The sequence below is a fragment of the Salarias fasciatus genome, chromosome 1, assembly GCF_902148845.1.
Source record: "Salarias fasciatus chromosome 1, fSalaFa1.1, whole genome shotgun sequence".
Taxonomy (NCBI): Eukaryota; Metazoa; Chordata; class Actinopteri; order Blenniiformes; family Blenniidae; genus Salarias; species Salarias fasciatus.
In genome coordinates, this window is record NC_043745.1 from 22,434,256 (window position 1) to 22,462,129 (window position 27,874).

Below are 27,874 nucleotides of genomic sequence, written 5' to 3' on the forward strand. Positions count from 1 at the left end.
GAGACTGTCTCACGAAGCTGCAATGGGTAAAAGTGAAGGTTTCTGAACTTTTTCAACCTTTTAAAGCTGCGCCGAACAGAAAAATCAAGGATCCCTACTTTCTTTCTTGAAAATAGTGACCTTTAAGGCAATAGTTTCTTAAGAATAAAAATATTCACAAGTATAGGTGATGCTTTAATAGTAATTCCATTTTTTTTTTTTTTTTGATTTGTTAAACTTCTCATTGCTTGAATGTCTTTTCAAAGGCTGAATAAAATGCATATCAAAACCTGCAAAAGAAAATTGAAATCTGGTGCAGAAACATGAATAGCACTACCTTCACAATGACAGGCTTGACGATGACGACGGTAATGGACGATCCAGAGAGAAAGGCTTCACCTTGTATGACGCATGACTTTCACAGCGTACACCAGAGCCACTTGACAGAAGACCGGGAATAGGTGCAATCACTGATCGTTTCTCGGAGCAAAATGTGAGTTCGGCTTTAACGTCAAAGCGGCACTGAGAAAAGAGAGCCCTCCGCAACCTTTTGTGCCGACACAACAAACCAAACACACCCCCTCTTCAACATGTGAGCCGATGACCCGAGTGTATCTTCTGCTCCTTGTTGTAAATGAAAGAAGCATTGCACACAGCTGCAAGCAAACGGAACAGAAAGCTATTATGTCTCTTGTAGTTTTAGTGATGAACCGGTCACTTCGTGGCTAAATAAATCTATTATTAATGATGTGGCTTTCCTCACCTGGCCTTCCCGATTGACTTGGGAATTGGTTAATTAATGGTATTTAGATGATGACTTCCCACAGCACACACATTTGGCAGCTTGTCCCCACTGACTGACAATCACACGCTGTCCTCTTTATTTGTTTTTGCTCGGGAGAAGTGGTGCCATTCACAGTTTTTGCTGTTTCAGATCAGCATGTTTTTCTCAGTGTTAGTTGACAATGGCTCGGCGCTTTGGAACAGAGCCTGTAGTTTCAGCAATATATTGCTATAACAAGAGCACTTTCCAGGAGAAATTAGGCATTTGAACCTTGTTCCAAGGTCGACTTACGGTAGGATGATTTCAAATTATGATCCATGTGTTTCTGGAAATGTTGTTTGTAATGTTTGTCAACACTACAGCCAGACAGACTTATTATTATGTGAGAGAAGTAATTACGAAGTCCAGATCGAGTAGGTAATGTCGCACTTCTCATGATTTATTTATCTGGACAAGCCTTCGTCAGTATATGTTCATGTTGAACAGTTTAATTTTAATTGCACTGTACCGCGCAGCTCCTCCTTTAAATTGTCTGCACGCCGGGAGAAGAGTCATTAAAGACATAACTGTTTCGTTAAATTTTATGAGCAATCTGGAGTTTTGCTGCATCTGATCAATGAATCAGCACAGAGGAAAAGGCCTGCATGCATCAAAATTAGAGTGAAAAAAAAAAAAAAACCCTTATCACCCCCGAGACTTAATGGCGTTGAAACAACTGGACGGTCGGTGTGCACGGCCAAGGAAAAGCGCTCATTCCACACTGAGCAGAACAATGTACAACCCACAGTCTCTGCAGTGCCGTCCTCGTGTAAACACTTTGCTTTGAGTGAAAAATGAAATGAATGAGTAACAACACACTTAGAAGGATTTTCTCGTCCGTTCTCGTCCCAAAGCAGTGAGGCATGCGTCCTCATTCCCTCCCAGTCTTCCAGATTGGTGCTGCTGGTCAAAGCCCGGTCACAGCAGCAAGGCAGGCATTATTCTGTCGGGGTGGCGACCGGGCTGAGGATGGGGGTCAATAAGTCCCTCATAGGACACATGGGCGGGATGGCCTTATGGCTGTAGTACTCCACCACTTGCTTGGGCACCTCTGCCAGAACACATTTGGCCAGGGCTGCAGGTGAAGCCTGCAACAGAGACACAGAGCAGCTGGAGCCATCAAACCAACCGTGAAATGACGCGTTATTCACATATTTTACAAGACAGCGGCAGAAATCCTTGGTATTACGTGATATTTCTGAACGTGCGGTGAAAATCAAAGCAGAATGGGGACATTATTGATATCTGGAAATTCAGTTCGTCCAGAAGAATGTGCATTTCAGTGTGTCTCCATCCACATTGCTGTATATTATAAATACATCAGTGGAAAAGGTTTTTAAAAAATGCATCTGTAAATGAAACATTTAATCCACAACAGACGGCATAATTGTACGTTTGAAAGCTTCCTGACTGCATGTAGAATCAAGGACGATCCGTTTCTGAGCGAGCAAATCTCTGAATCTCCTCCAGTTCACGATGTCCATCTGTAGCACTGGCAAAACCAGCAAAACCTGGCTCTGCAAGCTCTTCTTTTAACAAGGGCGCGTTGCATGGATATTATTTAATGTGCATGAGCTGCAGTCAGATCGAGGAGTGTTGAAAGCCAAGCTAGACGTCAACAAGAGCTGACTGACAGATATATATATATATATAAAAAACTGACCGTTTTGAAGTCTCTGAAGGGCACAAACTGCACAATGTCCCTGAGGACCGGTTCGCCCTTCGGTGAGCGCAGGACCCCGTCGTCGCCGTCCAGAATCTGCATGTCTGTGAAGTCTGCGTTGCCGACGCCAACAATGATGATGGAGAGAGGCTGATAGGAGGCCCGTACGATGGCTTCACGCGTGTCCGCCATGTCCGTCACCACGCCGTCCGTGAGGATGAGCAAGATGTGATATCGCTGCAAGAAGATGAGAGCTTTCAGCGTGAATCGATCTGCATTGACATGAACCCATCTCGGCTCCCGCGTGGGGTCATGGGAGAGGACGCCTCTCGGTGTGTGCTGCCGTCTGAGGAAGGATTTTCATGCTGTTTTGGCTCATTTTACATCCTTCAGTGAGCAGTGAGGATTATGGGGAGGTTCACGGGGGTCAAATATTACACAGAAAACATGAGCAAACCAAACAAATGAACAAAATAGAAACAATGCAGCGAATAACTGCTGGAGCGGATTAGAGTACTAAAATAAATGTAATTAGATTCTCAATGTTGAAATAATTTTTGTTGCTTACCACATTACCACATTATTACTTGTTATGTAAAAGATAAAGTATTGCGTTCATTTGCATTTTACTCTATTTTATTTAACAATTACAGTTGGCACAAGTACAAGAGTTATTATTGGAATAATATTGCTGATTTCCAGAAGGAACCTCATAACTGAGACACAAACGTACTGTATGTAATTAGAGGTAATGCACTACTTAATGACCCTGCCATAATCACTATGTTCATGCAGTTAATGAGTAATTTAAAACAATGCACAGATGAGAGTCTTGCATTTAATCTTTAAAAAAAAAACAAAAAACAAAAAAAAGGTGAGACAGTAAGAACTAAGACTTCTATCCGTGATATGAAGACTTCAGAGACATTATACACTCAGCCCCTTCTTCTCTGCTGGCTACAGGATGTAATAGGATGTGTGAGTGTGAAAGCGGGGAAAAAAATGACTGTCCTGAGGCTAAATCAGTTATTTTTTACTGTCAACCGCAGGGAATCATTACTGTAAACAGTGAGGTGAAGCACCGGCAACACGCTCACGGAAGTCGACGGGAGGTGAAACAACAGAATCTGGATCGCATCCATATATTCCAGAAGGATCATAAAGGGGCACTCACAGAGGCATCTTTAATGTTCCCATCCCCTGCTGCCAGCTTGGCTATCCTGTTAATGATGGGAGAGACGTTGGTGGGGCCGTACAGCTGAATCTTGGGTAGGCAGTTCTGGTATGCCTCCACCACTCCCTGGATGCCTGATCAAAAACAACACCAAGTAAAACTGAAAGAAACATCAATACCCATACTCAGAATCCTCAGCTAACAAGCAGCTACACAGTAAAAGGTGCACTCAGGTGAGTCATCTGCAGGAGACAATTATTTATGACTTTGATATGTTTTCAGTTTCGCTCAGTTTGAAGAGATTTATGAGGAGTTCATTGTATATTTCTCATGAAACGGTGCACAAGAGTTTCTCTGTGCTGGACGTTTTGAAGTATCTGTATAATTTCAAATGCTAAGCTGTCATATAACCAGCATAAAGACATAGCTCTGGTCTGTGACGATTCTTACCTTCACATTCGTCATCGTCTGGGTTGAAATTAATAGCAAAGTCATGGGACACCTGGGATAAAAGAAAAGTGTAAGATTGCAGTTTGTTCAAAGCTTCCTTGCTGAAAAGACTCTTTACTGAGTCATGTTCCACTCGCATTTCATTATGTTCTCATATTTGAATGTTGAAAATGGTTCAGATGATTTTAGTCCATTCACGTCAATGAAGTATTTTTTCTTTTTTGCGTCTGCGTTTGCCACTGGAAGTTCAGGTACAATTCAACCAAGCAACTGAAGCTGTGACGTGTTCTTCAAGGTGAGGCAGCATCTCTGTGAGTTACACCTGCTGACCGTGCGCAGGGGGAGTTGATAACAATCCACCAGTCGGATTAATTAGTGAGACCATAATATCTTATAAAACAAACAGCACAGATGCTTATTTCAGACACGGACTTCATGTTTCCTTTGGGCATACTTCTAGTGCACGCGCCAACTTTCAGTGCTGTACGTCAATGCAAGAACAGGCTGCATAAATTCATGTCTGTGGTAACCAAAAGGCCACTACCCTTCTGAAAAAAGGATTATTCTTTTATTTAGGAGTGGAGAAAATATCGGATATGTAAGATTACAATGTTATGGTCATTATTCTTATCATCTATTACAGTTTTATTCATATCATTTAAGCAGCATGTACAACCAAAATAGCCTTCCCTTCTGTTTATTTTAGTTGTTTGTTTACGCTGGTGTGTGGCTGCTGCTTGTATTAATATCATGAATCATCTCCTCATCAGGTTATAAAGTAACAAGCATAACATGTGCTGTATATTTAATATGTAGTCACTGCAAGAGGATCGCAAGCCTCTCTGCTTTTATCTGCACTATTCTTGCCATCCAAACATGAGATTGATGCAGTTATTGTCAAAGCTGTTTAATTGGCAAAAACACCCCCCTCCTCTCACAAGAAACAGGTTTCTTTTTTTTTTTTTCCTCAAGCACCAACTGTCAGCCAGATCAGTGACAACTGACTCCTCTCCAGCTGGCGACTTTTTCTTAAAATTATTTCTTGTTTTTAATGTGATGAACAGTCTGAATTTAACCACTACGCAGATGGACACGAGAGGCTGTAGAGAAGTAAACAAGGGAACCACTGGAATTTTGCATGGAGGTGAACTTTGGTTCGTATCTGTCTTCACAACAGGTTTTGTAATATAAAAAAAATATAACTAATGCTAATCGAAACGTATTCGTCATATCATAGTCTGAGCTGCAGCCAATCATGCATAGCAACATGGAACACGACACGAGGCAGACTGGACTGGTTTCCTCTTCTCTCTTGTTTGAAGAAAGTTTGTTCATCTTACCTCACCCGCAAAGTCTGTGTTGCTACTGTCTCAGAAAACCAGCAGCCACGCTGGTAGGTTAGTATCTAAAGTGTATCAGCCATATGTGTCTGTGCATGCTCATGCACACACACTCTGGTCGCATGTCAGATATGTACACGCTTTCATGCACACGCACACACACTCTTCACATGTCAGATATCTCCCTGGGGCCCTATCGCTGGTTCTCGGAGTCCAATTTGCTTGAACAAATGCTCTCACACACATGAATTCTTATGTAAATTGAGCGTCAATACTCTGGGGCTTTTATGTCATCGCAACATGATATTTTCTCCCGACACGTTGATATTTTGAGACAAGGGGCTTATGAATAAAAATACACGCAGTAATTAGTTTTAAATGTGAAATTTTGACAGAATGACAAATTGTGTCATAAAATAGGTCATGGAAATCGACTTGCTTAATGCAACATTACAGAGCAGAGGAAGTGCCGGGCTTCAACACCGCGCAATGTATCACTCATGCAAAGGAGTCGTCAGTTTCTAGATGGCAATTGTAAAACTGAAGATTTCGATTGAACAATCACACAGAAGAAAAATGAACTGATGTACTCACCTCATAGTTTGGAGGGATTCTAGCACCAAACCCCAAAGCAGAAAACCGTTTATCACTGAAACGACAAGCAAATTTAAAAAGTGATGAATTAGTGTTGCTGCTGTGGGATCCAGGGGAGCTCCTGACAGCAATCAGAAGAATATTGCTGGATTCCCATTACATGTTTGTACGTCATAACATGTTACAAGCTTGAATTACGATCTGAAAACGGTCCCAGAGTTCTTCCAGCCAAATCCTCCAATCAGAGGCCACAGAGCACAGTTTTGTAAATAGCAAAATAATCCTGTGTGTGAAACAACAGCTCATTTGCAAGACATCCCTCACTACTGACTCCAATATTTTATTTTTTGGGTGAAACCTATCCCCTGTTGATGTGCTTAAGAATGACTGTAATGGAGAGAAAGACGTGTTCTTGTGTCCTCTGGAGTTAATGCAGCATGCTGGGATGTCCCTGCAGCCGAAAAGTAAGTAAGGTGCCACTCGGGAAGGTCCCATTTCCCAGTTTACGTGATTCACATGATGATAACAAGTGAAACAGTCGCCTCCAGCTGTGCTGCTTTATTGCTGCTGTTAGTCAAGAAAAAGAAACAAGCCTGCTGTGAAATACATCAACCAAAAGGAGGACAGAGTGAATATGAAGAGGTACGCTCTCCGTAACTAGTAATCATGATAGGTGTGCTCTGCATGGTCTTTCTGTGTGGAGTTTGCATGTTCTAGAAGGAGTGTTGTAATTTATGCCTATCAGTGCAAAAATAAGATTATTTTATTGTTAATTTCATTTTTTCCACAAACGAGTTCATTTCTCAACTTGAAACTTCAGATGCATTTTTCCCAGTGGGAAGAGGGAGCATTATGAAGACTCAAACCACTGATGAGTGCAGTGCTGATCCATTGCAGAACAAATTGTATTGACACACACTAATGCCTGATATAAAGTATCATCTGAGGACAGATTATGATGTGTGTCTGAGCAGATAACACTTTGTTTCTCCTTTAATACATTAGAAACATTTTTGGATTAGCACCAGAGCTGTCAAACCTTATTTTCAGTCACAACTCTGACTGTTTGCCTGCAGACAGCTTCCCATCACGACCGCCTCTGTTATCAGCACCATTTACTGTACTTCCTGCCTTCACGAATGACAAAACAACTCCAGACCCCGGGCAATCGCACAGAACAGCCTCATTCCGAGGCTCAGATCTCAGAGATTATAGTCAAGTATTGACTTATTTCTGCTGTTGACAAGTGTTGATTAGGGAGTTGTTTGTCCGCTGGAGTGGTTAAAATGGCTTTGAGGCAGCCTTTCATAGCGATGAACGAGGTCTGATTAACTATGATGGGAGTAGGTGTTCACAAACGCTGGCAAAGAAACCATTATTACACACAGACAGTGAGCAACAACTCTTGAGTGATGACTGTTGATGGAATTATTCTTATATAATAATTAGGAGCATTGTTAGCAGCATATATCACACAACAGAGATGCTTTTTTATTATTATTATAACAACTCCTGTTGCAGCCTTAGAATTTGAAAAGTCTAACAGCATCAGAAAAGCTTGAGTTTGGTAACAAACAGTAAAGCTTCTCTGAATATGCTAAATGGGGTGTTTTGAGTGCATATTTCCTTACCTCCATTATCCTCTCAGACAAACAACAAAAAAAGACAGCCAATGAGACCAATTTGATTGGTTTTAGTGAAAGCTCTTCACATGCTCCTGCTAATGTGTTGTACTGTATCCAGACATAAATACTCCCAGGTAACAATGATGCACCCGAATGGAATGGATTCTCCGTCCAAAGGCTCCTGGAACTGGTACAACAGCATAATAAAAAAAAAAAAAAAATCTCAATACACTTTCAACAATGACATGTTTCGTAACTGCAGTTTTATTCATTTTCTAGAAAATAAGGCCCGTCCATTTAATGCAGGTTTCACTCCCACTATTATGACCTTTGAAACACGCTGAGCCAAGTTTTATCAATACTAAACAACGGGCAAAAACAAACCAGGATTTTTGCTATTATGTTGGTTTCACCGACTCTGCTGTTACAGAATAAATTTTTAATTTGAGCATATCAGTTGGTGAGGGAGTTACTGATAACTAGTCAACTTCAGTCAAATTATTCTAGTCATTGCTAACAAGGTGATTTTTTTTTTTTTTTTTTTTTTTTTTTAACAGCTCATCGTGACCACAAACTTCTGAAGTCCTTTCATAAAATTCGTCCTTGGAGCTTTTTATATGGCACCCTTTAAAAAATGTCTTAAAAGATTATCGGGCTCAATCAATCTGCGATACGGCACGGCACCGGCCCCGGCGGCAGAGCCGAGGAGACGCCTGACAAGTAATTTTCATCATGTGAATTTTTCCTGTGAAGATGACAGTGGCCCATGCTTTCTCACTCTGTCAGCACATGTGAAGAGCCACGGGGAGATGTGCCCGGTGTAATAGCCCTCTCAGCAAGGTAAACGAGCCGCTACCCACACAGACAAAGGCTCCATAATGCACTCCTCTGCAAGGACTCTAAAATCCCACATCACCTATATCCACTAAAGGCTAAAAGGTTTGCTTGCCCACGTTTTACTCCTCAATAACGGTTCCAGAGTAAGAGGAGGGGCCTGCCTACACATGTGGTCACTGTCCTCCCGGAGGCATGTTTGCATGTACGGGGCTGACGTGCATTTACTGCAAACGCGATGAAGATTCTGCTACGAGGACGAGCAGCTATTTTGCAGGCGGTTTTTCAGCCTCTCCAGTACGATCTCTTGAATGCTATAATTAGCCAGACAGTGCTCCCCTGATATTAAATAGGAGGATCTGCATAAATCAGCTGTCAGAGTGTTAATCCTCATCTGACTTAGATGCGACAGATGAGAGTATTCCTCTGGAGCAGATCATATTAGAAATGTGATTTCCATTCATCGTCACATACCTGCAGGTCTACACACTTGTTGTCAGTTTTACAACAGAAAGGAAAGAAAGAGGGTTTTTAGAAATCAAAACCTCATTATTATATCAGCTGTGTGTTGAAATTGACAATAGCAGGAGTCTTTAGATGGAAATATCTATCATGCAGCACCTTCTCTGATTCTACACCACGCTGTTATTTCTCCATGCGTCCCTCTTCTCTGTGGCGTGCCTGCGATCCCAGTGTCAGCCCCTGCCTCTGCACGCGTTCGTCTGGGTAATAAGTCTATTGCAGAGCGAGGAAGGAGGACCCGTCTCAACAGCAGACGCTGTGGGGAAGCTGCATCGTGAAGTTATCCACGGCAGAAAACACTCACAGTGAGAGAAGAGACACGATGGCGCTAATGCCAACAGAAACACACGACGAAGGGCAGCTGACTTTATGGCCAAACACCCCGATACTCCGACTCCATCCTGATCTGTGATCTCTGGTTCCACATTTCATTCATTATTTTGTTTTCATTTATTATGTTTGAAATAAGATAAAATGAAAAATCACACACAATCAAATCCACATATAGAGGTAACTAACACTGAGTCGAAGGCCAATGCATAGACAGAGAAAGCGTGCAAACTTTCAGACAAAAAAAGTGACAAATATCCACCACAAAGTGCAAAAAAACACAAAGAAAGCAATAATATTTACTGATGCTGTTCCCATATGGATATACTAACAAACAGCTTTGAGCCACGGACATTTTAATCCCTGAGAACCAACAGGCTTCTGCTAACATTAGTCTACAGAGCGACAACGAGGCACAAAGTGTTTTAGATCTCTGCAGAATTATTGTCATCAGTTGTGTTTTAGATGCAATAAAATTTAAAAATTCACGACATATAGTGACAATAGCTACGGCTTTTAGACATATCACTGATCACATTAGAAGGTAATGTAAAATTTGTTTCTTTGACAAATTCCGGTGGTGAGAAATGATGCTTAATGGAAGCGAAGATTTCTTTTTTCTTACATAAAAGAAAGAAAAGGAAACATAGTTATTTGTAGGTTATTATCATTTTACTGTGATTTCGCTTAGTTCTGATTAAAACTGTATTTGGTTCCTCAATAAAAAACGAATTCTGAAAGGTTGGTGGCGTTTGCCTTGGTGCACTATTGACCATGTGGCTCATCGGACTGAGTCTTGAACCTGAGTATCTGAGATCTGGGGTCAAAATCCTGATTAAAGTCGACAGCACAAGCTGCAATTCAACACCCAGTTATAGAAGATACACGTTGAGTTGAGCACTGACAGATGTTTGAGATGTGAATTAGTTAAACATATATTTTATAAATCGTATAAAAATCCCCATGAGAAGGCTGTCAGCAGCGTACACACACTCCAAACTGAAATGCCCTCAAGATGAGCAAGGTCAAAATACCGTCCAACTGACAGATAAGATGGACTATTGATGGATATTTGGGTGAAAACCACAATTAAAGGAGAGGTTTTTTTTTTTTTATTGTGTCAGTGTCCTTGACTGCAGCCGTCTTCAGTCCCAGATGAGTCTCATGCATTAATAATACCAGCGGAGGCCAGATTTGCTTGCTCTAATTTTTCAAGGGACAAACACTTTTCTCAGCCATTAACAAATATAAAGTTGAACACAGATTGAAGTTTACTGAATAATCTAAACATGATGTTTGATGGAGAGAAAATAAACAGCTTCCATCATATCTTCATTTAGCCGAGGGCCAGATGGAGTGGCCCGTTTCACTGCGCTTCGGTGTGATTCCACTGAAAAGGCTTGGAAATGGCGCCGTGCTTGCCGGCTTCTCAACAGGAGACTGACAACGCTCGCAAAGAGCCTTTTGTAAAACAGAACCGATCAACACACCTGTCGTAGTCTTGACAGATCTCGCCGACCGCGATCAGGGCCTTCAGGTACTCGTTGGGCTGGTAGGGGTTGATGTAGTGCAGTGAGCAGCTGTTCCGGGGGTCTCCGTTGGAGGCTGTGAAGTCAATGGCGACCTGGTGGAAAGTGTGCGACATGAGCCAGAGATCTACATATTGTTCTTTCTTATTGCTGCAAGCCACTGTGAGAGAAGGAGCCTGAACGATCCATAACAGCCCCATGAATTATACAACAGGAGTTAAGACTTGTCTTTACACCCACATCGGCTGCAGCAGCTACAGCTCCCATGCACAGTAAGATCTAAGCAGCTAGTTATTTCAACGAGGAGGACCCGCAACTAACCAGCAGCCCCCGTGATTAATATTCATTGCTTTGGTAATCCGGCCAGCGAGTGAGGATGAGCACTGCAGAAGGCGGACCAAAGGGCAAGAGTTTACGGTTTGGATTTATTCCACGAAGCTACCCACGACAGGATAGCTAACACACACAAAATGATCAAGTTATGAAATTGGAGGATTTTTAATCACCCTGTTGTGGTGCAGGATCGCACAATGCAGAAAATGTTTACCAGAAAAGTAAATAACCCGGCAGACTCCATATTGTAAATGTGACTGATGCGTTGATTGAAACATACTCATGCTATATTATGGGATGAACAGGTGAGCGAGAGCTCACCAACAGCAAAGCATCACCAAACAGACTGCTGTACTCACCGTGAAGTGAATCTGACATCCTCCCATGATATAATCTAAAAAGGAATACACTCTGTGGAGCTGCAAGAACAAGAAAAAAAAAACTCTTTTAAGCTAAACCTCAGAAGTGATTTTAAGCTGCTATAATCTCAGAAGCATCTGGTCATTAAAAGAGAATCGACCAAAGAAATCTGCTCACTGTAAAGTGTATAAATATGCTGGAGGCTGAAAATGTCCTTAGTGTAAATATTAATGAGTTTTTTGTTTTGATGGATCATAAAAGAAATATACTATGATCATTTCTTTGTAAAGCACACCCAGGTGGACAGGCATTCATTATAAAAGTTAACTTAATGTTGACAACACAACTTCCTGACACTAATTCTGTCATTTTATATTTCAATAAGACTTTTTTCAGAATTACAATGCCGTCACTTTGAAAGGGAAAACATTTGTTTTTGCAGAAACATTCCTACCTTAAGGTCAGTGAGGCTGACAACTCCTGAATTTTTATAGTTTCTCTTCTTTAGTTTGTACTTGGGATTCACACAATCCCACGACACCTTGAACAAAACAAGTTGAAGACAGAAGAGAAGCAGCAGCTTAGAGCGTTTTGGATAAAATGAAAATGCCTCCAAACGTGTCTCATCTGTAATGGATTCCAGCAGAGTATTTACAAGGAGGCACAGTGGAAACAGATGAAACGTGCACGGCTGTCTCTGCTCCGCCTCTCCCCTCACTGACCTTATTTCCACTGGAAATTTCCTGCATTTCCCTGAACGTGGCGTAGAACTCGCCGATGAAGTCGTGCTTCCCCCTGGAGTCGTAATCCCACACGAGGCACTGTGGCAGACAGAGACAACACCGTCATCTTTACTGGAAATTAAGATGTTTCAGCACTTGGAACATAAATCAAAGGAAGATTACTCACATACAACACATTGCATTACCTTGATCTTTCGGTCCTCATCACAGCTGCACAGCGATATAAGTGACACTTTGAAAGGTTCCCATACTGGATTCAGGTTGTTTTTAATAACCTGTTAAGGTGTAGGAACACATTATTGGCTTCTTTTCAAATAACAGAGTGATTGTTGAGTGAATGTGGCGAGAGGTACCTCAGTTCTGTGCACAAGCTGCTCGGTCTCGTCGTCATTTATTCGGTATATTTCCAGAAACGGGTCTGACTTGCTAAAAAGATCCTGCAGACACAAAATGATATTAAATATTAACCCTGACACCTCAGAAACAATGAGTTCACTGAAGATTAGGAAGCTTAAATACTGTTATATATTCTATTAATTATCATATTGCAATTCAGTGTATTAAAATGTTCATTTGATATTTCACTGTCTTGTTATTTTCTTTGTCTCGGCAGGAAATTTAATTGAAAATAAAGCTACAATATCAACCAATGGCACATGGTAATGCATTTAATTCTGATTTATTTTGATGTATATAATATTGCTTGAAGCTATAGAGATTTCTGTTTGTCAATATTTACCATGAAAACGCCGTGTTTGGGTAAATTTAACATTTATCTCAGCCTGGTCCACATGAGTCATGTGAGCGAAAGCTAAAATCCGTCCAAATGGATGTTGACGCTGCGTTAACACTGTTGATTGCAGGAGAGGTAATTTTCTCCGTGATTAAAGGTCAGGCAGACACAGGCACCACATTTACAGCACAGCACGGCTGCATTTTTTGGCGGAGAAACCATCAGTTCAGAATTTGATCATATTTTATAAGACTCATATCCATCCCGAATGATTATGTTTTTTTTTTTTTTTCAATCAGTGACCTTTTTTCTTGAGTAAATAACCTTCCCGATGTGCAATTTTTCTACTGATGCAGCTTTCTCCGGTATTCTCAAATAACTTCATTGCTTTCTTCAGCCAATATTTGAATCTTCCCAACAGAGACTTTAATCACTTTATTGCTCTCTGACTTTCCAAAATGCAAATGCATCTGGAACAGGGCCAGCAGTGAGCAGATATTACCATCATAAATATAAATTACCAGTATTTATACGTCCATCTCTACCCTCGGTGTTTAAAGCATCGCTCTTTACAGGAGCAACGTTTTTGCATCCGTCATGAAAATTTGTGGTGACTGTAAATCATCCTTGAGTCTCGAATACAGAGCCGAGGCTACACTGATTATTTGGGTCAATTGATTCTTCAGGCAGGCGAACAAATAATTACCGTCGGTACATCTGTGTGCTTTTTTGTGTGTGTGTGTGTGTGTGTGTGTGTGTGTGTGTGTGTGTGTGTGTGTGTGTGTGTGTGTGTGTGTGTACGTGACTGGGTGGAGGGGGGGAGTTCTGTGTACACCGAATGAGACAGCTAAGGATGCATTTCCCGCCACATTAACCAGATACATCTCCTGAGGGACAGGAGCAAAAAAAAAAAAAAAAAAAAGAGCTGTAGCATCCTCTCTTTGTTGCCATGGTAACCAGTAGCCACTGGCATCAGTGTCCTGGATTGATGAGACACACATGTCAAAATTCACTCTCGGCCTGACAATGAAGGTAATGTTAATCATGATCGCTTTCCACAGCTGATCACATGCGTAATGAAGCCCGTCGTCCACCGACAACTTTCCGATGACCTGCCGGTGTTTACAACGGGCTGCGGCGATGATACGGTTCACAGGAAATAAGAAACAGCTGTCTGTTTCACTCATCATCTAGCGTCCTCATGAGATAAAGTGCCACGTGCGACTGGTCTGTCACGGCTAATCTGCATTGTTCCTAATATAATAGACGACAACAGGGAAACACCTGATCCCTGAAAAAGACACAAGTTTTGAAAACCAGTTTGAGAAACTAATAAATAAGCCTTAAGGGCCGTATTGTTGTGAATTTAGGGTCAGTATTTATGTGTTTGTGTCCAAACAGCAGGTTAAGAGGCATTGGGGTTCCTGGTAGAGACTAAACTTTTAAAGAAAAAAAATGATCAATGACGAAACTCTTAAGAAATGAACCATTAAGCCCCAGAAAATAGTTTATTTTTGATCAAATTCAGTTAGTTTTTTTATTTACATGTTTTTTTTTTTTGTAAGTCTCATTTGGATACGTTACCACCTGATACATTTAGCAGCGAGTTTCTTGATTTTTCTGATGCGACTGGCTGACCAGGAATTTTTCTTTTTTTTTTCCGAGACAGTTACTCGGCAAACTCATGTGCAAAACATGAAGATTCAAGACACAGTTACCAAGCAACATGCTTGCACCCATTTGGTCAGATTTGGCTAAGGCAGAATCCTTCTTGTGGAAAAAATAATAATTAATTTAAAAAATCTGGTTTTTCCTGCTGTGAGTGTATTTTACATTTTATGCAAAATGGAAAAAATCCATAGACTTCAAATCCAAACACATTGCCAACAAATCCTTCTTTTATGAGTGCAAACGACTTTAATCTATAAGTGAGTCTTTCCACGTTTCCTGCGTCATATAAAATAGTACAGCAATACATAATGCATGTGTACTTGATACATAAATATGCCACTCATTACTGACTCACTACTTGGTGAATTACACATGAAAATATTAAGTAACACAAGTAGAAATGATTCACTGCTGTACTTATTTTTACAGAGTCAACATCAGAGAAATATCTTCAAGTCCAGATGTATTTTACTGATTGTTTACTGTTTGATTATGTTTGTTACGTTTTCCAGTAGACTATCCAATATCTTCATGCGCAGTTAATTCAACTCTGTGTTTGCATATTATTCAATCGCACAAAACCTCTGAATTCAACGCTCCTAAAGCGCAATAATCCAGCATCCTGGCCCCAGCGGAGCCGCTGCCCTTCATCTTTTTGTCGTTTCTCTGCTCCACCATACCTGAATCTAATGAATATGACATCAACGGGCCTTTGCAGGAACCCTGAACACAAACTGACCGTTACAATGCGCTGTGCTTGAGGAGGGAAACGTCTTAAACGTGCTGCACAGTGACCTCCCAGCAGGCCACATGTGGCCCCCACCTGCCTTCTAAAAATGGTGACGCAAGTAATAAGGTCAATAAACAACATTTGAAGCCAATACAATGTGCAGCTATTTTTTTTAGATTTTGTAAAAGTAGATGCATTTTGAGGAGGAATGCATTAAATGCAAATATGTTGATTCAACAAGCTTTATTTAGAGCCATAGCTCATCAGTTCTCATAAATTGTCGAGTAATCAGTTACAAGTTGGCCGTCTGGTAGCGACGATGATATTCATAAAACAATGCAATTGTAAAACTGCCTTTCATATGAGTTCCTCTTTCTTTGTTGTCTACCTTCCCCTCCGCACTCACGTCTAATGAAAAGTCAAGTTGCAGTGTCACATTTAAATAATTGCAGCTTCTTCAGTAAATCACTGCCAAGAGCAGAAGCAGCTGAGAAAATGTTAATTCTGACTCTCTATTAGTGACAGCAAACACCGCTCACACCATGTTTGTTGTTGACTTGTTTGCACAGATGGTGAAAAAAAAATGAACCAGACTTCAGTTAAAAAAAAATAAAAAAAAATTTCAACCATACAATTAGTTTTCCTGGTTTATTCAGACCAGGTTGTGTTTTCAGTGATGGAAAAAGCAGCAGAGCATAAAGAGTCAAAACTGTCCACACATGGGAGAAAAGTCTGCGTCATTGTTTTGAAGCGCGAGGCTTTCACAACACCGTTTTCATGGAACGAGTGCTCTATTTCACATAAATATGCAGTGTTTGTTAAGAGCAGAAACTCAAGTACTCCATTTGCTCTCAGTGCTGCAAAAGAAACTGTTTCATATGGATGTGGAGAAAATCTCAATGGCGATCATTTCAGTTTAAACAAAGGCGGCGAGCAGATTCTCAAGAACGTTGACATTGACTTCATATTCAACTATCACACGCTGCTTCGATTTCAGAGATAAATGTATGTCCAGAAAAGAGAGAAGAAAAAAAAAAGAAACAAACAAAAGGAACAATCTCAGCGTAGCCTGGAGTAAACAAGCTGACCCATGAGTCGGGAATCTTTTGACTCGCTCCTGTGTAACTCCAGATCATCAGACTGGTGACTGGATGTGAGCTCCCGCTGTCTTTTTGATTGAAGCCCGCCTTCAGCAAAATGTGACAGTGTGAGATCAGGAGCAGCTCAGGTCAGAGAGATCCAACCTTAAAGTGAAAGCAGCAGAATTCAACAAGTCTCACCCTGCAGTTCACCAGACTTCAAACAGTCTGGATTGAAATGGAATTCAGATTGTCCCAGATGGTCTTTTCTCCCAACATTACAGTGATGGTTTTGCTGTCCTTATTGTCTCACTCTACATAATACTGCACATCTGCAGTAATACATCGATACCAAATAAATCATAGTAAAAGAAAAAATCTATCTTTTGTGTTTTATTTAGGGTCGCTGAAGCATTGTTTCTGCTTTCTGTATCATTGCACTGGAGACATCATATTATTCCCATCAGATATTTTCAGCCCTGCTAAACTCCGTCAAAGCGTGCACGGTAACTCACTTTATCATCAAGCTTCTTTGCACGAAAGGAGAGCTCCACATATCCGTTGTTGCCAGAAATTTCCTCAGCGTGCACCTGAAAAAGAAATGAGATTTGTGGGTAATATTTTGCTTTTAAGGATCTCCATTTCTTTTTTTCCAAAACCTTGACCTCGTCATTAGATACAGCACTCTGCAAGGGTTCGAGTCGGGTGAAATATTACTCTACTCATCCATCAGATAAAGCCTTTAGGAAGGTCGACTGCTTAGGAAAACAACTCCAGCCACACAGCCAGTGTTACATATCAGCCTTTTTGCATTAAAGAGAACGAGGAAAGGGTGGTCACAGAAAACCCTGATTTCTTTCCTGCTCATTTCCTTTGCAATTTGCATAAATAGATAAAAAATAAACAATTTATGCACCTCTTTTGAAAGTTACAGCACTGAGAGCTGACAACTACTGGGAGTGTCACTTCACATAAAACCATTTTAGCATCATGATACTTTAGTAAACTGAGATATTTTTTCTTACTTTCAGAAATGATTAGGGTCAGAGATGCTCCCCTGCTGGCTTAGTCTTCATTTAACAATAAAAGTATAAACATATGTGTATATTACCTGGAATCTAAAGGTTTTATATCTCAATTGAAATCCAAATATGTAATTCATTTGTTTGCAAAATTCTTGAAATAAGTAACATTTTATATTGCATGGCATTGCTAATGGCATAGATAATCTTTTAAACTTAAACTTGGAAAAAAAAAGGTCCTCAGTCCCAAAAAATGGGCGGAAATGAAACAGGGAAGTTGGAAACAGCTGATTCTCTGAATGATTGGAGTTGTTGTTTTTAAAGTGCTGCTTTAAAAAAAAAAAAAAAAGAATAAGTTCAGGCACCTTCTGCTGCTCCCTCTGTGAAGTCTGGCCCACTCACACAGCACAGACGTGTTTTCTCATCTCCTCTGCATAAAACCTCACATCAAAGTTGAAGAACCAAGGCAACAGAGGAATCCTGGCCAAGGCTCAACAAACCCCGACAGTGACAACTGGCAAAGTAGGAAATCTAAATGTTCAGAAAGCCCCCAAGAAGGTGTGTGAGTGAGTGTGTTTAGCGCTGCAGTTGATGGATGGAGAAACATTGGGCTATTTTAGGGATATTTAGAGGATTGTCTGATCCAGGTTAAATAAGGTTCAGCCTGTGTTTATAAAGGGGGCTGAAATTAGGCGTCACATTGTTAGGGATACACTTTTCACTGTGAGGAACGCCACACAAAACAAAACACAGAAATACGGCATCAGCTGAAAGAGACAGGTGCATGCAGGTGGTGCAAGAGCAACAAAACAGTTATTAGCTTTTGATGCTCATCGTGGTCAGTAAGCGCAGCGGCTGTGATGCCTTTCACAGAGGATCGGTGTCAAAATTCAGCAGCTTCATTCAAAGTGTGCTCTCCTACTTGGAGCAAACTTACTCTGTAACTGTAATGTGATTGACAATCACTGATGAGATAACTGCCCTCCATGGATTTTAATATATCTTTCATTATTTGCTATCTGACGGATACAGAATCAGATTTTTTTTTTCCAGTGCGCTATAGTCAAAAAATACACACAGTAAATAAATATTTCCAATATACCTCCTGTTTACGTTAACAAAGTAAGAGACGGAAAACTAGCCTTCTTGAGAAACCTCCTGAAAAGCTAGTACCGCTATCGAGGGCTGGTAAAGATTCTTAATGAAAGCAGTATGTTAGTGGTTCAGATGAGCCATTGTCCCTGCACTGCATCAATCAGCTGCTGGTATTTCTTTTGCTGTTTTGCTGGATAATGGTGACTCAAGCTGTAATCTTTTAACACAATGAAGACGGATAAAGGTACACCCACAAGCATGAACTACACACACTGGATGAATAAAGTTGTCACCTTCTGATTGAAAGAAAATCAAGCATATTGCATGCGTCATGAGCGTGTCAGGGACAGCCAAACTGCCATATTTGGGCCCCAAGCTTTAAAAAAATAAGGCCGAAGTCCTCTCAGAACAGTTTAAATGTATTAAATGTATTGTCACGATGTCAGACTGTCGAGGATTCCAGCTTCAAACCGCTGCATGGGCTGTAACTCAGTTCATTATTGGTGCACAGTTAACAAGTCAGTGGTGATTTGCATCAGTGCATCTGGACAGGAATTAACTAACACTGAAATTCTCTTGTATGAAAAAGGAGACTAAATGATAGCAGTCGAAACATTATTTTGGGTTGGACTTTGTTTTGAAGATCATGGATTCAAATTTCACCCAAATTCCTTTTTTGTTTACAGTCAGTGAGGACAATGAAAAAAGAAAGGTTGAAAGGCTGATCTCAGGTAGACTCTCTTAATCACACCAAATACTTGGGCTGTTTCCATAAACACAGTCATATCTGTCCTGCACAACACACACTGATATTACTCTTATTCAGACTTTCAGATAACAATAAGCTCAGACCTCCATTAGGACAGGGCGCTCTGCTGTGTATTCAAGGTAGAGGGAGTTATTCCACAAGCCCAAGTGAAGCGCCGCATCATTTGGTTTGTCGTGTTTTTTAATATGCTCTCACCACTGGCTTGTTAACAGCAAGATGTTGGTTAATGAACCAACATCTCTCTTTTTTTTTTTCTTCTTCTTCACATTTGACACATGGGTTTTTCTACACGCATCATTTCTTCCCCACACGTGGATTTTCTCGCTTTCCTGTGTGTGGATTAGCATACTTGGCAGGGACGGCTGTAAAAATGGGCACGACCCGAAGAAAAATGCTCAGAAAGGATGTGTGCATTTATCCCTATGACAGAGCATGAATTCTAATGGTCTGCTGAAGGTAAGCTGATTCTCTCCTCATCAGTTGCTAAAGGAAAACTGAAGTAATGTTGTGATACATCCAGCAAAACATTAAGAGAATGTAAGCCCATTATGGCGCCTGAGGGTGGAATGCTCTGGGACTGGCAACAACAATGAAAAAAAAAGAAAAAAAAAACCCTAATGTGATGCTGCTACCCATCGATTTGCCATCCAGGATTCCGCCATGCTCATCTACTTTCTTCATGTTCTGCAGATTCCTTCACTTCAGCACAGCGGCGAGAGAAATGCTGAAAAACCTACTGTGATGGTGGATTTGCCGGCATATTTTCCATACTTCAGCAACAAAGGCTTCACCATCTTCTTCTGTGCCACAATCTGCAGAGGGGAAGATAAACACACGGCTGGCCTTGAGACACCATCAGCAGGAAAATCACACAGGGACCTGAATCATCATCAGCAGCAGCGGCAGCTGCTTCCTCTGACACTCTGAGCAGCACATATATATTTACGACCATCATCGGAGACATGCTTCAGATGTTTTATACTGAGACTTTTCAGCACGCCACCGTTGTCACAGATCAATGAAACGAGACGAGCAGCGTCTGCCGACCTGGCCGAGGGTGCACTCCACCCCTCCCAGGAAGTCGTCGTCGCGGGTCCCGATGCTGTGGGTGCCGTGGATGTCGTAGACCTCGAACCGCAGCTTCTGAACCTCCTCAAAGTAGTAATCCAGCGAGAAGACTTTGGCAAAGACTGGATGCAAGTTGCTCTTGATGACCTCTGTCCTGTCCAGCTGAGAAAGAAAAAAACACCGAGTGAGACACACCGCTTCACACAATGTGAAAGTGGTTATGCAATCATCACCAGTTTCATTCAAACAGTAAAGCGTTTCTATGTTTTAGAGTTATTATACATATCTCTAAGTGTTTCACACATTTTTTTTGGTTTAACTTCCAGTAATTTTAGCTTTTAAAAGATAAAAAATTAAACTAAATGAAAATATCAGAAAAAAATATAAAATCCACTGTTTTTCCTCTTTAATTACATCCATAACTATCATTATTGAAATTGTAATATTATGTCATTCCTAACAAAATGATGATATTTTTTAGATAACATAATTTCTACTTTTAAGATCATGCTTAAAATGTTTCCTTTATGATAATGCTGAAAGTTTGGACTGACTTAAATCACCCTGATCCATTTTGATTAGACTGTTGGGAGATTCTTTGCCATCATTTAGCGCCTCTCCTCTCACTGCTCTCCGTGCATTTATATGCCACCATTCCAAGTCATTCCTTTTGTTTGTTTTTAAGGGCACATTCATTTTTTATTTATTTTTCTGACAGGGCATGGAGTTGCTCAGGCGTGACACACAAAAGTGACCAAATTTAGCACTCCCTTTGATATTTTGGCCACAAAGTGGAGATAAACTTTTAAATTGTCCAGCCGGTGTATCTAATTCTCTGTGAGCTGAATTCAATATTTGTCTCTGTAGAAGATACAGATATAAATTCTTCATTTTCCAGTGTCAAGAATTAGAAGATCATGGTGGTTGTGTGTTTAACACTCCCACCTGACTGTACAAAAAAAAACCCTATTTTGATTCTTTGTGGAGTTTTCACATTCGTCCTGTGCATGCACGGGTTTCCACACACTGTCCAAAAACATGCTTCTGAAGTTAATTAGTGAAGCTAAAATTGCCAGGAGGTGTGACTATAACTGAGTTATCGTCTCTCTCTCTCTCTCTCTGTGATTCAACTCTGAGTTATGATGGAAGTTCACATTTTCTTTTCTTTTTTTTTTTTGTTCTGTCTTGTTCTTTAATTTCCCCACGTTATTATCCTCTCAGCAGCCAGTCCACGCAGAATGCTGCCACCTCTTATTAAACGGGGAGCGTGTGCTCTCCAAAGGCGCCAACGTTTTCTCATGTGGCATTGTTGGGTTTCTCCTCTTCATTTCATCTTTTTTTGTTAATGGATTTGAGACAACTAGGTTGAATGCGACGGCTGTATTAGAAAAAAGTCAATTAACAGAATTGATACAAACTCAACTACTGCTTATCCTAATAAGCTTCCATATCAAATGGAGTAATCAAACCTTTCTTTGGCAAATTGACAACTACACACACACACACACACACACACACACACACACACACACACACACACACACACACACACACACACACACACACACACGCACATCTAGAAATAGACCTCGCAGGAAATTTCTTTCAATACTTATTTTCGGAACCACCAGAGTATATAGATGAGCAAATGTTATTATATTCCATCAAGAAGATGATACAGGAGACGAATGGAGGAATGGAAGGCTCTGACATTTAATCTGAGCACAGAGACAACATTGAAGCTGGTCTTTGACTGTCTGACAGGCAGAGGCTGAGCTCTCCGAGGGCCCATCTGCTCGCCATGTAGGATTTAGTCCTCCGACAGCTCCATGAACGGCCCAATTTGTCACAAGGGCAAATCGTCATTTAGAAAGATATTGAAGTCCACACAGCTTTATATCATTGAAAATGGCAAAAACCAGTGAAAATATGCAGCTGAAACCTCAGCGCAGAATTTTCAAATAGCTTATTTTGATGTTTGAAGTATGAATCTAAACAGTGGAACTGTCTGCCTCCGACTGGCCTTGACTGCAGCTGAGAGGCTCCAGAGGTCATCTGTAAAGGAGACACACTTTTCTATTTCTCCTAACATCTTTGCTTCCATATAGTCTGTATTTCTCGACAAGAAATCGGGCTAAAAAGGTAATATGTGGGGTTACTGTAATATATTCTAAGAGTTTTACATTGTGGAAGATTTTTCTTGTCCAACCTTTAACTTTGAAGCACCGACATTGATATTGTGCACAAAGATTTTTTTTTTTTTAAATAAGGAAAATGTTTTTATCAGAGGCATTACATTTATTTTTATTATTATTTTTGCTCTGTATTATTGTTCATGTTCTTTATTCATTACGTTTGTTTGCGAAGAATAAATCACTTCATCAATCAGTATAAGCGTTCAAGCTGTCATATTTCATTTGCTTGCATTCAGAGATGAATCTCTGAAGCTTTGAACACTTCGGTCTTTGCCACAGCTTTGAGAGTAAATGACTGGTCGGCAGTGAGAATGACAATACAAACAGCTGCTGTTGGTCTGCAGCAGACATGCAGGTGTGTACATTATGAAGGGAAAACAAGTGGCTAAGATTTGGCCTCTTCGGTTCCATTTACCCCAGATCCTCTTTATTGCCTCTTCCTGCCTCCTCCCGTCTCTCTTTGTACCATCTGGATGGACAGATTTGGTTTGAGTCTGATGCGTCCATTTGTTGATGAAAGCTAATCAGAGCTATGTAGGATAGGTTGTGTCGACGTCTGTGACGTCTGTTGGTTGTTGGTAATGGGCCAGAACTATAAAGAGATGAGGATTCAAGGTTATGCCGATCCTCTCAGGTAGACTCAGTATGATCTACATGAATGAGACTGGTTAACAAACAGACAATCTGGAATGGAGTTGAAGTGACTGAAAGGACAGGAAGTCCAGGTCACAAAAAACGAGGACAAGTCGTGCCAGTTGACGGTGTCGTGTCGTCTCCAGTCTGCCTTTGAACTGAGGTGTTGGAATAAGGCGAAACAAGAAGAAGAAGACGACGAGTACTGTTCAGCTCTATTAGCACTCGGAAGTTCACTCAGACCGTCTTTAGTGTGCTCAGAAAAAAAAAAAAAGGCGGCGGGTGACATGGCGGTGATGTGAGTGGGCTCTGTTTTTTACTCAGCTGTTGACGTAAGTAAACAACTTGCACAAGCAACGGTGCCTCCCAGTACTGAGGGATCTGACAGCAGCGTATTGGACAATCCCTGCACACTGTCATGACTGTCAAGACAAGGGTGGACGGAAGAATGAATGGATGGAGTGAGGGAGGGACAGACAGACAGACAGACAGACAGACAGACAGACAGACAGACAGACAGACAGATAGATAGATAGATAGATAGATAGATAGATAGATAGATAGATAGATAGATAGACGTCATCATATGACCTTATTCGTGTCATATGGAATTGCCTAAAATAGAGCAGCTAAAAATAGCTCCTGCTTTCATGCTACACTGATCCCAGGTCAGTCGTCTGAAGTAACAAACCTCTATCCAATTGAAACCAGGAAAACTCCATAACACTGCCAGCCGAGTGTTTTCATCGTCCCTGCCTAAAAATAGGAGCTCATAGTTCCCCATTCATATCGCTCAAACATTACAGCAAGCGTCTTCAACAAATGGCTCCCATGTGGCAGAAATCTGGCAGTCAGACTTAATTATTATCTCTCATTTTTTTTCTGAAAATAGAGCGTTTTGTTCGATGGAGACTTGCGGGGGGAAAAGCCTATGTAATTAGATTTCCTCCGCCGTACTTTAACACGTCCTCCACTTCATGGAGACCTGCGTTTTTGGCGCTCCCTCATGAACCTAATGACTTAATTAACAGGCAAATGAGGGACCTGCTGCACACATCCAAATCAGCTTGGGACCAATCCAAGAAAGTAAACATTTTCAGCTGGAGCGCTACTCATCGTGCTGCATAATACCCATCGACTGTTTGTCCATGTAGAGAAGTGAAAGATAGACATTGTGAGCCCCACAGGGCCGGCGACATAATCTGTCTGTGATTAACTGAATTGTGGAAAGAGACACTGTTGACTAAAAATATTTCACAGATTGATGTTGCAGTAAAACAGCTGCAAGATCTTCAAACCATTAACACACTTATGTTCCTTGTTGATTATGTATGATTACATCATTTTTGTGAAAACTGGATTGAGACTGAAATATCTCCCAAATCTAGAAAACTCCACATATCACAGTCACAATGATTGAATTGAATTTTAGACTTGCTCTTAGAAGATAGCAGCCTTCACTTCAAGCTCAACTGTATATTTATTAGATTAAAAGAGAAATAAAGGGATGCTCACCTCTGTCCACTGTCCATTAGTCTGCACCATGAGCATGACACAGGGGTCTGACTTATTCAGAGTGTCTCGGTCCAACAGAGCTTTACAAGACACACGCAGCTCCACTTTGGAGACACAAGTCGCGGGACCACTGAGGCTGGTCGCAGGGGAGGTGGCCTCCAGAACATCATTCATACTGGCGCAGGGCAAGAGGAGCTGCCGACCAACCGAGCGGTACGATGCGATCCAGTGGGTAAAAGCTCCAAACGATGGAAATATGTGGTCGGGGGATCTCAGTGAAGACGTGGCGCGCTCACAGGAGACAGGCCCTTTTGACTTGACGCAGATGTCACAAAAACAAAGATGGTTGTTGATTTTCCTGCGAGGATCAAACAAGTTTTCCTGTAAGAAACATCGTCTCACCTCGGCAGTGATGAGAGACAGGACATGAAGGTGCTGGCTTCAACTTTCAGGAGGGTAGATCAGATTCCTGCAAATGAGTCATTTATCAAACTGAGGGATCCTTTTTCCATGATTACAACAAAATCTGAGACTCATTATGAATAACTGTGCTGCACATAATACTATACAAATAATATGACATATTTGAGATCCCCTTTCTGTACATACTGTAGTTCTACAACCAGTGTGATCACGTTTTCACTGTTAAATAACATGAGTTACAAGTTTTAATGACAAAATGCTTTTATAATAATGTACTGATGGCTAAGCAAACAGAAGTTACTTGGATTTCAATTTCAAAATATGTCAAATTATGAACTTTTCAATGTATAGCTTTGTTATTGCTTTTTTTTTCTTGTGGGAAACGTAATATAACCAACATATTTCATAATTTTTTTGGTTTGTTTTAATACACAAGCAAAGGCGGAGAAAAAATATCTTTCTGAGATTCATTCTTGCCCACACAACACCAAATCACCATGGAAGGATATTGATTTCAATTACTGTGCTGCACATAAAAAAATCATAATGTCACGTTATGATGATTTGATGTAGTCATTCATCTGTTTGATGCCAAACCGTCACATCAGTCCTGTTTCCAGAGCAAATAAATTCACTCCAATGAAACACATTTTTCCTTGACTTCATGAATAGATAAGCAGGCAAAAGTAGCCAAACCAGATCTTTCTGTATGCCTTTATTGCTCAAACAATATTGGAAACCAGGAAAATACTTGTTCAAGCTCTTGAGAGGCAGGCATCCGCCCTGCTGAAGTGTCCTTGAGCAAGGCGGCTACATACGTCTGTTGGAGCTGCCTTTAAAGGGAAGAATGTGTGGCATTGGGGCGTCGGTTTGCATCTCTCTGTCAAAGTATCCCAGTGTGTGGAGACGGAGCGCGTCTGCAGAACGCTTGGCTTTCAGCACCAGGGACAGCGCCCGTGCTCCGTCTGCGCGCGCCACCTGTGCGCCTCAAACCACATGTGTCCCCCCTCCCCTAAAAAAGCATCCCCCACTCAAAACTTCTCCCAGCCATGCTCCACATACAGTCAGGGGCTTTAACTCGGCAACACCACCCAGTTCACCACATGAAGCAAAACTTCTCACGACGGAAAGCAGCAGCAGGTAAAGCAACATGTAACGTTCAGGAGCGAACAGCCGCAGATCCAGCAGAACTACTTCACTAATATGGTCAATCGATACTTCACCGCTACAAATCAACAGGACTGCTAATATCTAATCTTAAAAAACAAATCATGCAGGAGAAAATCCAGGGTCAGCTTTTGTCCGCCTGCGAGGCAAAAAAAAAGCGCACTTTGAGCACCGACTCATTCACAAACACATCCACGCGCACTTTGAGGAACCAACACGGATCAATAAGCTGCTCCGACGGAGAAGTTCCGGACCACAAACTCACTTCCTACCTTTTTCTTGCTCCTCTACTCCTGGAAACTACTTGTTTAGTCCACTCCCATAACACACTGCCTGGTTTGTTTTCCTGGGCTGGAACTCATTGGCTGGACCGGAGAGGAGGGAGCGCGCTCGGCTCGTGGCGACGGGGAGGAGTGGAGAGAGTCCAGCTGCTGATGCAAGGATGGGCGGTTCGCCAGCGCCAGGGCGATTTATTTAGAGTTCAATTCAAAAAAAAAAAAAAAAAGGTCTGGAGGAGAGAGAGAGAGAGGAGGCATCTGCCTTCACGCAGGCGTCCAAAAAAAGCAGCACAATATGAAATACATGCGGCGATCACGCGCTATACGCTTTTGTGTGATTTGCTGACAAGGGAGGCTCTAAATGTAGACCCATGAATGAAGCAGTGAAATACACAACAATCTCAACAAATGGCATGCTTGAATTCATGCTCTATCACGATCCTTTTGAGCTCTGCTGAAACCTTCTCTGCATTTGCCAATATTAACACTAAAAAACACAATAAAAAGAACAAGGAACTCACAGATATCGCCACGTTTAAAGCCAACAGGACCACAAATGTATTCAAATTCAGCTCAAAAGAGGTACATTTTTAGAAGGGATTAATATCACTCAACATGAATTTGCATATCACATATCCAAAAGGAATCCTATGATAATCCAGTCTTTCCCAACCATTGGAGAGCAAGAGACCATATATCCTAAAGTCACCATTTCGCGATTTCTTCCAGTTCTGAGCAAATTTAGACTTTCCGAACAAAGAAGTAATATCTGCTTTAGTAAAGCATCAATTCCTTCCAGTAAAAACAAGAACATGTCTATATAATGGATTTTATTTATAAATAAATGAAATAGTAGATGAAGGCTTCAATATTGAGTTGTTGGTTTTTTTGTTTGTTTGCATTTTGTTTACCAGAAATCCAATAAGAAATCTTTCCAATCAAGAGGAATTATAATGAAGTGGTTTAATGATGTTCAACAGAAGCAAATTCTAATCAAATTCTAGGATTTCAGTGAGAACCCTGAACAGTGTATTCTGTTCCACTTAGAAGGTCTCCCTTGTTATTTCTGGAATTTCAAGATAGAGACTTTTTTTTTTCACTCATGAACATAAGAAGTGAACTCAGGTGTTTTTCTCATAGCCATCTTGATAATATTCATATTGTCCATTTGTACATGTAATGGTTTTGTCCAACACA

General features: G+C 41.0%; 1 protein-coding gene across 1 annotated transcript; it reads right to left on the minus strand.

Annotated features, from left to right (window-relative positions):
- Positions 1 to 1,167: 1,167 nt before the first annotated feature.
- cpne7 (copine VII) lies at positions 1,168 to 25,127 on the minus strand. The gene is made up of 15 exons (XM_030090963.1): positions 24,810 to 25,127; positions 20,446 to 20,628; positions 20,136 to 20,210; positions 17,028 to 17,102; positions 12,653 to 12,736; positions 12,485 to 12,574; positions 12,279 to 12,377; positions 12,011 to 12,097; positions 11,556 to 11,615; positions 10,825 to 10,958; positions 6,024 to 6,078; positions 4,090 to 4,141; positions 3,640 to 3,773; positions 2,466 to 2,702; positions 1,168 to 1,890 (listed from the first exon to the last, which is right to left on the minus strand). The coding sequence occupies exons 1-15, from the start codon at positions 24,981 to 24,983 to the stop codon at positions 1,741 to 1,743; spliced, it is 1,689 nt and encodes a 562-aa protein (XP_029946823.1). The 5' UTR covers positions 24,984 to 25,127; the 3' UTR covers positions 1,168 to 1,740.
- Positions 25,128 to 27,874: the final 2,747 nt, after the last annotated feature.